The sequence below is a fragment of the Aythya fuligula genome, chromosome 27 (assembly GCF_009819795.1).
Source record: "Aythya fuligula isolate bAytFul2 chromosome 27, bAytFul2.pri, whole genome shotgun sequence".
Classification (NCBI taxonomy): domain Eukaryota; kingdom Metazoa; phylum Chordata; class Aves; order Anseriformes; family Anatidae; genus Aythya; species Aythya fuligula.
In genome coordinates, this window is record NC_045585.1 from 1,012,120 (window position 1) to 1,023,322 (window position 11,203).

General features: G+C 66.1%; 2 protein-coding genes across 2 annotated transcripts; both read right to left on the reverse strand.

The window, feature by feature from the left end:
• Positions 1-975: 975 nt before the first annotated feature.
• Positions 976-2,923, reverse strand: ASTL (astacin like metalloendopeptidase). The gene is made up of 8 exons (XM_032203987.1): positions 2,875-2,923; positions 2,370-2,425; positions 2,185-2,275; positions 1,980-2,097; positions 1,594-1,775; positions 1,419-1,500; positions 1,197-1,327; positions 976-1,109 (listed from the first exon to the last, which is right to left on the reverse strand). The coding sequence occupies exons 1-8, from the start codon at positions 2,921-2,923 to the stop codon at positions 976-978; spliced, it is 843 nt and encodes a 280-aa protein (XP_032059878.1).
• A 954-nt stretch (positions 2,924-3,877) lies between these two features.
• STARD7 (StAR related lipid transfer domain containing 7) lies at positions 3,878-11,011 on the reverse strand. The gene is made up of 8 exons (XM_032204092.1): positions 10,911-11,011; positions 7,519-7,724; positions 7,211-7,260; positions 6,713-6,823; positions 6,535-6,617; positions 6,093-6,192; positions 5,540-5,624; positions 3,878-4,239 (listed from the first exon to the last, which is right to left on the reverse strand). The coding sequence occupies exons 1-8, from the start codon at positions 10,973-10,975 to the stop codon at positions 4,049-4,051; spliced, it is 891 nt and encodes a 296-aa protein (XP_032059983.1). The 5' UTR covers positions 10,976-11,011; the 3' UTR covers positions 3,878-4,048.
• Positions 11,012-11,203: the final 192 nt, after the last annotated feature.

The window sequence follows — 11,203 nt, forward strand, 5'->3', positions numbered from 1 at the left end:
AGGAGTGGATGGAGCGCGTGGCCCAGGAGCTCTTCGAGCACCAGCGCAACCTCCCCGAGAAACGGGGCCGAGCCCGAGACCTGGACGAGTACCGGGTGAAGAAGGAGTACCTGCTGTACGAGGTGGGGGCGCACGGAACGGGGCGGGGGGGTCATAGGTATTGGGGGGGGGGGCACAGGGCTCACCCCCACCCACGTTTTCTTTCTCGGGGTGCAGAGGCGCCGCTACGAGACCTACGTGCAGGTGCTGGAGACCTGGATCAACTCCGGCGCCCAGGACCTGGAGGGCTGGGAAGCGCAGGCGGGGGCCGTGGCGGCCCCCCCGGAGCCCCCCAACCTCACCAAGGCTCACTCCAGCCCCTCGCTGGCCCCCGAAAACGCCCCCCCGGCCGGCATCCGGGTGAAGCGCAACATCTCCGAGCGCCGCACCGTGCGCAAAGTCATCCCCAAGCGCAACAAGAACCTGCTGTGACGGGGTCGGGGACCCCCCCCTTCCTTCTTTGGGGATCCCCCCTTTCTTTTTTGACCCCCCCCACCTATTTAGGGCTTAAGGGGACCCCTCCCCACTTTGGGGCTGCCCCCCCACCGCGGTACGAGGGTCCTCGGGGCACCGCCGGCAACAAGGGGGTGCCCCCCACCCAGGATCGAGGACTCAAACTCAGGGAGACCCCCCCCGTGTCCCCGGGGGAGGACATGGGGGGGTTGGGGGGGGGCCTGGCCCCCCCTCCCCAGCTTGGCTGCCTTGCCCCCCAGCTGTGCGCCCGCTGCCTGCTGCTGCCGGACACGTCGTCTCGGGGAGACGGCGCCGTGCAATAAACGTGTGTCACACCCCCGCCTCCTGTCCCCGTGTGTCCCCCCCCTGGCCCCACGGGGACACACAGCCCCGGGGGGGGGTCCTCATGTCCTGGGGGGAGTCATCGAGGTGACAGCAGTGACGAACACCCCGATTTATTGGCACTGACAGCACCCGAGGGTCTCAGGGGGACGTGGCGGTGGCATCGGTCCCCGCGCACCGCGCCGGCGCTGTCCCCCCCGCGGTGGGCTCTGTCCCCTCCGGGGTGGCTTCGGTCCTTGTCCCCACGGAGAGCGGTGTGCCGGCGGTCAGGGGCCCTGGATGGAGGGCGGGGGTCACGCACCCTGCAGACGGGGCACCCTGGGGTGCTGCCACCCCCTGTCCCCTACCCCAGTGCCACCCACCTTGGGCGCAGCCGTACAGCCGGTTGACCCGCGCCACGTCGGAGGCGCTGAGTCCCCGGCGCTGCCCCAGCACCGCCCGGGGGTCCCGCAGGGGTGTGATGGTGGGCTCGGCCCCGCGGCTGAAGGCGTAGCTGGGACAGGGGGAAAAAAGGCCAAAAAGCAATGAAATCACCCCAAAAAAAACACAATTTGGGGGGGTGCAGGAGGAGGGGCCGCGCTCACCGGCCGTAGTGCAGCACGGAGGAGTAGTCGTAGCCCACCAGCGTGTTGGCCGAGCGGGACTTCACGAAGTTGCCCTCAAAACCTGTAAAGGGAGAGGGGTCAGAGAGAGGGGGGCTGGCGGTGACACCCCCCCAGCACCCAAGGGTGGGGGGCACCCAGCATGGGGGGGGCTCACCGGGCAGGACGTGGCTCCAGGCGATGCTGATGAAGGCGTCGCGGTCGGGCCGGCTGTGCTCATGCCCGAAGCCCACCGCGTGCAGCAGCTCGTGCAGGGCCACCCCTTTGCCCCCCTGCAGGCACGGGGGGGCCAAGGAGAGGAGCTGCGGCCCCCCCACACGGCCCACGCTGGAAAAACACCTGGGGGGGGGTTAAAATTTAAAAAAAATACAAAAGAAAAAGGACAAAAATGAGGTGTCAGCGGATGCTCAGCAGCCTGGGGGGCTCCTGCGCTGCGCCCATGGGCCATGCCACAGGCAGGCGTCCCCCAGCACCCGTGGGTGCCCCCCCCCCGGTGTCCCACCCCCCCACAGGGGCTCGCTGTCCCCCCCCCACCCCACTCACCCGCCCATGGGGGCGATGGCGACGAAGTCCCGCTGGTGGGAGCGGGGCACGAAGCGGATGCAGGTGAGCCTCGCCAGGTCCCCCAGCGCCTCCTCCAGCACCCGGGTGCTGCTTGGGTCTGGGGGGGGGCGGGTCACGGCTCTGAGCCCCCCCAGGGCAGCTCTGAGCCCCCCCCGTGCCCCCCCACCGCCCGGGCATCGCCTACCGAAGCGTCCCGACAGCACGTAGGGGATCCACACCAGCCCGCGCCGCTTCGGCCATTTGGGGTTCGTGGCTCCAAAAGCTCGGGAGGGGGCCTGGGGGGGGGCCGGATGCAGCCATCAGCGCCCCCACACCACCGGGACCCCCCCCAAAATGTCCCCACCCCCCCCAAAATGCCCCAGCACTCACCGCCCGCACGATGTCCCCCTCCAGCAGGGTGCCGGGCGCCTGGAGCGGGGCGAGCGCTGGGGGGGGGCAGAGGGGGTGAGGGTGGGGGCTCAGCCCCAAAATGGGGTCGGGGTCGCCCCCCCCGTGTTGCCCCCCCCTCACCTCTGTTGATGCTGAGGATGGCGTCGCCCCGCGGGGTCTCGGTGGGGTCTGGGGTCCCCCGCTGCCCCGCGCCCCCTGCGGGACACAGCCCTGCACCCCACAGCACCAGGGGGTGGGGAGGGGGCCACGACCCCCTCCCGGGGGGGGCCCACAGCCCTACAACCCCCCCACACCTCCCCCAGGGGGGTTTGGGGCAATGCACTCAGTGCTGGGTGCTTCAGCCGTGGCGGTGCCCCAAAAACCACAGCAGTGCCCATGAACCCCCAAATATCACCCCAAATCCCAAATATTCCCCCCAAATGGGGGGCAAAGCCCCCCCCTCCCACCCCAAAATCCTCAGTGGGGAGGGGAGCCCCCCCCTCACCCGCCAGCAGCCCCAGGAGGGCACCGAGGCCCACCCAGAGCCCAGCCATGGCACCAACAAACCCCAAACCCTGAGGAAATGCCCCCAAAACCTTTATATGGGGCAGGTGGGCCCCCACCTGGGGGCTAATTAATGGCTAATTAATAATTAGAGCTGCGGGGGGGGGGGGGTGGGCACGTTGTGCCAGAACAGCAGCAGGTGCGGGGTGCTGTGGGTACCAAGGGGACAAGGAATCCACCCCAATAGCTGTTTGGGGGGGGTACAAGGGGGGTCCCAGACCCCAAAGCGGGGGACAGGGACCAGGCAGACCCCGCAGGGGTTCGTTAACACCGGGGGTTAATTAGGGGCTGTTCTGCTTCAACAACTGGCCCCAAGCCCCCTCTCTAGGGGTTTTGGCAGCCCGGAGCTGCCCCCCCAGCTGGGGGGGGGGTCGCACCCCAACAATTTGGGGCCGTTTGTATGGACTCGCCGCCACCCAGCAGCGGGGCTGCTGCTACCACAGGCCGTTTATTTGAGGTTTTCTGCCACCCTACAGAGCCCCCGCCCCCCACGGACCCCCCAGCCAGCACCCCCCAGCCAGAAAACCCCAGGGACACCACAGACTGTGGGGGGGGTCGTGGTTTTGGGGTCCCCCCCACCGCTGCAGGGAGGCCGTGGTGCCCCGGTTGGTGCTGGCAGAAAGGTTCCCCCCAGTACCCCGAGCTCTGCCCCCCCCCTACAAAGCAGCAGCAGCTAAAAACCAGCTCGGGGAGCCGCTTCCCCAGTTTGCCCAGTTTCCCCCAGTCCGGGACGCCCACGGCGAGAGTTCTGTTGGTGGGAAGGAGGCGCTGGGGCGGTGCTGATCCCTTGGGCGCTGGGCGCAGTCTGGCAGCGCGGGGCCGCGATGGCTGGCGAGACCCCAAAAGCGAGACCCCAAAAGGGAGACCCCAACATTTTGGGGTGCCGGAGTGCAGAGACGAGGAGGGGGCAGGCCCCGAATGAAGGCGTTGCTTCCTTTTTGGGGGGGGGGGGGGACATCGACGGGCACTGGGGGTGCTGACACGACACCGCAGCGGCCTGGCCACGAAGGGGACACCGGGGGGGAAGGGGGGCAGCGACCCCTTCCCCAGCACCCAGACCCGGCGCTGAGCTCGTGGGGAGGGGCACAGTGGGAAGGGAGCCCCCCCCCGGGGCGCTAGGCGTAGTCCAGCTGGGCCGGGCTGCAGCTGCCCTCGCTCTTGTGCTCGGCCGCGGGCACCCCGGCCTTGCCCTCGCCGCCGCCGCTGCCGTCGAGGGGCTTGGCAGCCATATAGTCCCGCACCTCCAGCTCCAGCTTCTTGGCCTTCAGGGCCGCCGTGTGCAGCTTCTCCAGGAAATCTGGCATACCTGGGGGGGGAGGCAGGGGTCAGCGGGGCTCTCACCCACCCCCCCGCCGCCCCCTCCCCGCTCTCATTTCTCTCGTTTCTCTCCTTTCTCCCCAGCAGCAGGAGCCGAGGCCCAGCTCGCCTCAGAGCGGCCCCACGGAGGCGTTTTGTTGGTTTGGGTTCTTTTTTTTCTTCCCCCCCCCTCATTTCCTGCCCCCGAGTTCAGCCCGACCGCAAGGCAGGCAGGCTGCGAGGCTCCCTCGCCCCAGACGTGCCTGGTGGTGAAACAGCCCCAGCTCCAACAGGCTCTGTGGTGGCTGAGAACAAGGGCCGGGTACTCTTTTGGGGGGTATTTTGTGAGGTTTTAGATTTAAACGAAAACAAATCCCTCCTTTGACTCACTGAGGGCTCTGCAGGAAAGGCACAGAGCGTGCAGGAGGTCAGGGCCAAGCCCCAGGCAGTCCCCTCATGCCCCAGCTCTGCTGCAGGTGGCTGTGGAGTGAGCCCAGCTGGGTCCTGAGGTGCTGTGGGGCTCAAACCCACCAGGCTCAGCCCCACGAGGAGGTTCCTAGAAGTTTCCTTTCCTCCCCCACTGCAGTTAAAGCCCAACTGCTGCATGCCCGGCACTCACAGCGAGAGCTGAGAGGTGCGAGCGCTGCCCTGGTGCAGGTAGGGGGGTCTGGGGATGCTGCCCCCAGCCCCTACTGCCCCCAGGGGGGCACTGAGCGGCTTAAACCAGGCAAAACCAGGTCGTGGGGTAAAAAGAGGGCTGGGGGGGGGCAGGAGGTGGGTGTGCTGCGTGCGGGGAGCGGCTGCATTCAGACTCCGCCATCTACCGCAAAGCACGTGATGGGGAGAGGAAAAAAAAAAAAAAAAAAAGACAAGCTTTCGCAAGAAGTGGGTTTTGGTTTTATTCCCCCCCCACTTGAGCTGCAGCGAGCAGCTGGAGCCTTAGGGCGGCCCCCTTGTGGGAGTCCCAGCAGGTGCTGCACTTACAGGAGTTTTCTCTCCTGTTTGCTGACATAACAGGGAAGAACGACAGCCCAGAGCTGCTCTGAAGCAAGGACAAACCAGCTCATTTCAGTGAAAAATGAAAGAGGATCCTGCTGGGCTCTCATTCTGCCCGGACTCTTTCCTCCTTGCTGCCCGTAAGCCAGGCACAGCTCCCTACCCACGGAAAGGGACGGGCAGCTGCAGCACCACCAGCCCCATTTTTAACCATTTTCAACCTTTCCTGCCCCGAGGGGGCTCAGGAGGGGGAAGGGGGGAGCACCCATGTGCACCCAGAGCAAGGAGACAGCGGTGCTGCAGGCAGGACTCACCGCTCGACACCATCCAGCTGACGCAGTACCGCGGGAACACCGTCTGCGGGTTGTCGCTGTAGGTCAGCAGGTAGTCGAAACCGTTCTGCAGGAGGAGGAGGCTCCGTGAGCTCCCAGCAGGCTGCCCACAGCCCCCCCAGCGAGCGCTGCTGCCTCTCAGGAAGCAGACGAAGTGTTAAAGAGGGAAGCACGGTGGTGGTGTGGAGCAGGAAAGACCCGGTGAGGGCACACGGGGAGTTTTTAGAGGTGGTTTTTGTGGAGACGGAAGGAGTCAGCTGCCTGCATTGACCCCACGCAGCCTCTTCAGGCTCTAGGCAGCCTGCAGAGATCCAGCAGCACTTCTTGTGAGAAGATTTGGTTGTAGCACTCGATGTTAAGAGGCTCGAGGCTTTTTTTTGAAGGCATCTGGGTCTCCGGAGCAACGCGTTCAGCTCCCCAGGGGCACCCAACTCCTGTGGGAAGGGCCTCGAGCTCCCGAGCCAGCACTTGCAGCCCTTACCCCCTAGGGTGAGAAGCAGCCGCGCACCCGCGCTGCCCAGCCCCCAGGACACACCTCGTCAAAGGTCTTGTGCGGGCGGATAACCATCTGCGACTCGTAGGTCCTCACCCGAACGTACTCCGGGTCCTCCGGGACGCTCGGGTGCTCCACAGCCCTGTGGGGACAGACGGGGGGCGTCACAGGATGGGCTCTGCACGGGGACGGCGCCCAGCACCAGCCCAGCCTCGACTATGTGGGAACTGGAGCTGCTTTTGAGAATGAGGCTGGATTTTCAGGCAGCTCCTTCAGGTTTTGAAGGAATTTTGGGAAAAAGCTCATTAAATCCACACCCAGCTCGTAGCAGTTGGTCTCAGCTTTGTTTTACGGGTGGGAAATGAAGGATTTCAGCTGCAGGACGTGACCTTAGTGTGAGACCCGTGGATCAAGGGGCACCACTGACCTCACGGCCTGGCAGAAAGACCTCAGGAGCTTGGCCAGGCTGAGCTGGCAGACGTACCGCGACACCAGGACCATCAGGTTGTTCTCCTTGTCCACGCTGTAGCGGCGAACGTAGACGTAGTCTCGTGAGTACATCGGGTACTGGGGGGAGAGAGAGAGAGAGAAGCGGCGTCAGCCCTGCCTGCTGCGGAGGTGCGGTGAGGAAACAGGAGAGGAAAGGAGGAGGAATCCCTCACCGGGAAGTGGGTCACCCAGTGAATCACTTCGGAGCCCGTGGCCAGGTCTCTCTCGATGACATCCAGCTTGATGACCAGCGAGTCCCACTTCTTCCTGTACTCCGTGTCCAGCTGGCAGCAACGAGAGGCTGAGTCAGAGCCACGGAACCCCCAGCGCTGCTGCGGGACAACAACCAGCCCTGCTCCTCGCCCCGTGGAATTAGAAATTCCTGGGTGATGCCAGGAGAAGGGGAAGGCAGGAGGGCTGCGCTGCCCCGCAGGGCTCGTGGGAGGCAGCCAGGAGCAGGGATGTGGAGGGTTCCTGCAGCCCAGCACAGCCCGCGTGTGCCAACGCCTCACTTCCAGCTGGGCTGAGCAGCGGAACCCAACCAGGGCATGGGATGACCTCGTCCTGCTCCTGGTCTATGCTACGGGCTGTCCTGGGTGGGGGTAGGTCGGGCAGACGGATGCCATTCCCCATTTCTGCTCCCCACCCCCTGGCAGCCGGGCTCCACTCACCTGGACGTTGAAGAACTGCCTGGGAGTCACGTCTGTGTACGTCCCAAACACTGCAGCAAAGAGAACATGTTCAGTCACAGGAAAATGCAAGTTTTACACCCCAGAAACCATCCTTCCCTTCTCATGTCGCTGCACCAAGGGGCTGGGATCCCCCCCCGAAGGGCTGTGAGGGGAAGGGACCCGGGAGGGGGAAGCACAGGACGGGATTTCACATTTTTTCCTGCAGACAGAGGCCAGGCAGGACGCACGAGGCGCAGCCGGTGCCAGATGTGGGGAAGAAGCCCCACGCGGGGCGCAGCGGGCGGTACCTCGGTACTGGTACAGGTGGGTGCCCTCGATGGGGCGCCGCCAGAGCTTGAAGTGCTTCTTGTCCATGATCATCTCCCAGGGCTGCTCTCCAGGGGCGCGCACCGCGTCCCGCTCCGACGCGGGGTCCGGGTGCTGGTACTCGTCTGGGGAGCCACCACGAAGCATGGCCGAGATGTTCTCCATGTGCTTCATCTCCTGCGCAGAGCTGGGGGGACACAGAGCAGTCAGAGACCAACCCGGGCACGGGACGGAGCCCGGGAGACCTGCAAAGCCTCCACGCGGAGCTAAAGGCAGCGCCTGGGGCTCGGTGCTGCAGAACGGCAGGGATCACTCGCTGGGCTGTGAAACACGCAGCCAGCGGGGCTGCAGCTTCCCCGGGTGTTTTAACTTCGGTCCCCAGGGTCCTGCGTTATCACAGAGCATTGAAACTTCGCTCCGGTGCGTTCAGGAGGGGCTCCCCTCGCATTCCCTCTCCCCAGGTAGAAGCCAACCGTGGCTAAAAGCAGTTGCCGGGTCTGCAGCACCCAGGGCAGGGCCCTGCCTTCCAGGAGAGGACCCAAAACCCCACGGGACACGAGCGGCTGCTCCGTGAGCGCTGCTTCTCAGGGGAGGTGCAGGAGGGCGGCGGGGCAGAGCCCGAAGGAGCAGGCAGAATTCTCCCCCGAGAGGAGGGGGGCGGCCAAAGCTCCCAGCACCTCCCGAGGCTGCAGCGGGAGCAGGGTCGGGTTGGGTTGGGAGCAGAACGGAGCAGGAGAAGGAGGGACACGAGGATGAAGCATTTGGGGAAGGCAGTGACTGAGCGCTCGCAGCACCAGCACGGTGCTGAGTCAGTGTGGGAGCAGCAGCCAGGGACTGGGGGGCACTCGGGGGGTGGCCCCCGTGGGAGGATGGAGACCCCACAGCACCCCGAGAGGAGACGGGGAGGGAAGGGGAGGGACTGGCGCTGCTCTGGAGCCCGAGCTGCACGCAGCAGCCAGCAGGAATAAGGCAAAGAGGACCACGAGGACCACCTGCAGCGGGAGGACAGCACGGGGGGGCTCTGCACACCACCAAAACCCCAAAATTAAACATCAAAAAAAGGCAAAACCTGCCCGTTTGGAGCTGCAGCCCCACCTGCACCACCCCACGATCAAACCTCCGCCCGGCTCGCGGTGCAGCCCCCTGCAGACACGGGGTCCTCACTCGCTGCCTGCAGCGCCCCCAGCCCCGCCGCCACCCCGAGATACTAATTAGGTGGGGTAATTAGCATCAGCCTTAATGAAACCGCCGCCTGGGAGCTGCGAGGCAGGTCTCGCTCGTCGGGTGAGGGCGGCTTGGTGGTGCCGGGGAGCCCCCGAGCTGCCCAGACCGGGAACAAAACCCCACAGAGATCCAGGCAGGAGGGGGCAGCTGCACCCCATAAGTGTGGGGCACGGGGGGAGCCCCGCTCCCTGCGTAAAGCCCGGCCCCATCCCGCGTGCCGAGGGCCAGGAGCGGCAGCGTTCCAACCCCGTGCCCAGCGGGTGCCAGCGCCAGGCCCCGCGATTTATTTCGGGCACAGGGAGCAGCCGGGCCCCGCTGCAGGGCCCTGGGGTCAGGCTGACCTCTGCCTGAGGCGGCAGCGAGCAGAAAACAAAACAAAAACCCAAATAAACCCAGCGGCAGCACCTGCCGGGAAACACGCCCCGTCCCTACCTCCCGCCCCCTGAGGTGTGCAAAGAGTAAAAATGCGATAAAAGAGCTCAAATTCCCCCAAAACGGGCCTGTGCTGCTGCAGCTGCTGGCATCGAGCACCTGGGGAAGAGCGAGGGCTCACAGCCCAGCAGCTCGTGGGCATTTTCTGCCCCAAACTCCTGGGTTTCCTCCCCGCTCTCCCCCTCCACGTCCCGAAGCCCCAGACGAGCTCCACACCAAAGGGTTTTTTAATCCCCCGAGGCGCAGCTCGCACCCTGCTGGCTCCTGAGCAAATCGGCTCAGGGCCTCCAACCCCAAACCCAGAGCGAAGGCACGAGGAGGGGAGCAGGGACACCAAGGCGAGGGCGCTGGGAGGGGATTGGGGCCGTCCCCGTAACCTTGAAGCGAGCGGCTCGGCCCCGAGTTTAATCCCACTCCTAATCCAAACCCTGCTGAGGCCACCACAAAGCGTGGCGCCGGGTTTGCCGGCCCCATACCGGCCCCAAAACACCTCGTGGCACGTGGGCGAGCCGCCTCCCTCGGGAATAAAATGGGATTTCTCCTCTCCTGGGCTGCACAAAGGTCGGCAGCGCACCCCTGAAGCACCCCAAGCTGCCCCAAAGCAGGGGGGAGGGGTGCAAGCGAGGGGCGGGCCTCGTTAAGGCGAGGATTTAATTGATTATTAGCTAAGCTCCTTAATGCAGTGCCAGGTACTGAGCCCCTACAGGGCGCTGAGCACCCACAGGACGGCGCGGCCGCGCGCTCGAGGCGCTGGGAGCTGGAATTGAAGAGGAGGAAAAGGCGGCGCTGCCGCGGCGTGCCAGAGCTGCCCATTAAGTTTTAATTACCCCCCCCCCCAGGTCCCAGCCTGTACTCACTAATTACGCTGCAACGAAGCCAGGGCGATCCCAAAAAAAACACCAAAAAAACGCCAAAAAGACCCAGCCTGGCCCCATCCCACCATAGTGAGGGTACCCTAGGGTGTCTGGGGGGTGCCCACCCCATGGGTTTGGTGGGACATCCCCAGCCTGGGGGCACCCTGAGATGTTGGGGGGGGGGGGGGGGAATTAGGGACCTTCCCTGTCGGTTCTGGGGTTAATCCCATGCCTGAAGGGGTCAGGAGGCTTCCCCAAGGGCTTTAGGGGGACCACAAGACTTAGGATTTTGTGGTAAGGGGGGGGGGGGGAGTTGGGGACCTCCCTGAGGGTTTGGGGGGCACCCCAAGCATGGGGGATGGGAGGGGGTCAGGGGCATTCCCAGAAGTCTGGGGGGGCACTTCCAGGTGTGGGGGCTCAGGCAGCATCCCCAGGAATTTGGGGGGGTCCCCCTGCCTAGGGGGTGGGCAAGGACCCTCTGCGGGTGTTCAGGGCCACCCTCAGGCATGAGGGGAGAAGGGGGGGGGTCAGGGATACCCCCAGGGGCTTGGGGGACGCCCCCAAGGGCTTTGGGGGGGGGGGAACCCTCTGACATGAGGGGCTTGGGGGGTGGGCAAGGACCCTCCGTGGCGGTTTGTGACCACCCTCAGGCATAGGGGGGGGTGGGGGGGGGGGGCTCAGGGGCACCCCCAAGATCTCAGAGCTCCCCCCCGGCTGTGGGGGCTCAGGGACACCCCAAGGAGCTGGGGACCCCAACAGATCCGGGGGCTCAGGGGGCACCCCGGGGAGCTCGGGGGGGGTCCCTGCGAGTCAGGACCCTCGGGGAAGGGGGGGGCGCGGGGTGGGGGTCGGGGGGCACGCACCGCTGCAGCTCCTCCTCCTCGATGCGCTGCCCGTCCCACACGAAGACCCCGGCCAGGGCGGCCATGAGGCGGGCGGCGGCGAGGGCGGGGCGGCCCCGGGCCAGCCCCCGCCCCCCCCCGGGCCCTCCTCCTCCTCCTCCTGCTGCCCGCCGCCCCCCTCCCCCTCTCTCCTCAGCCCCGCCGCCCCCTCTCTGCCGGCCCCTCCGCGGCCTCCTCGCCCGCTGCCCGCCGCCGGAGCCGCAGTGCAGCAGGCCCAGCAGGCCCAGCAGGCCGCGCCGCCCCGCCTGGCCCCC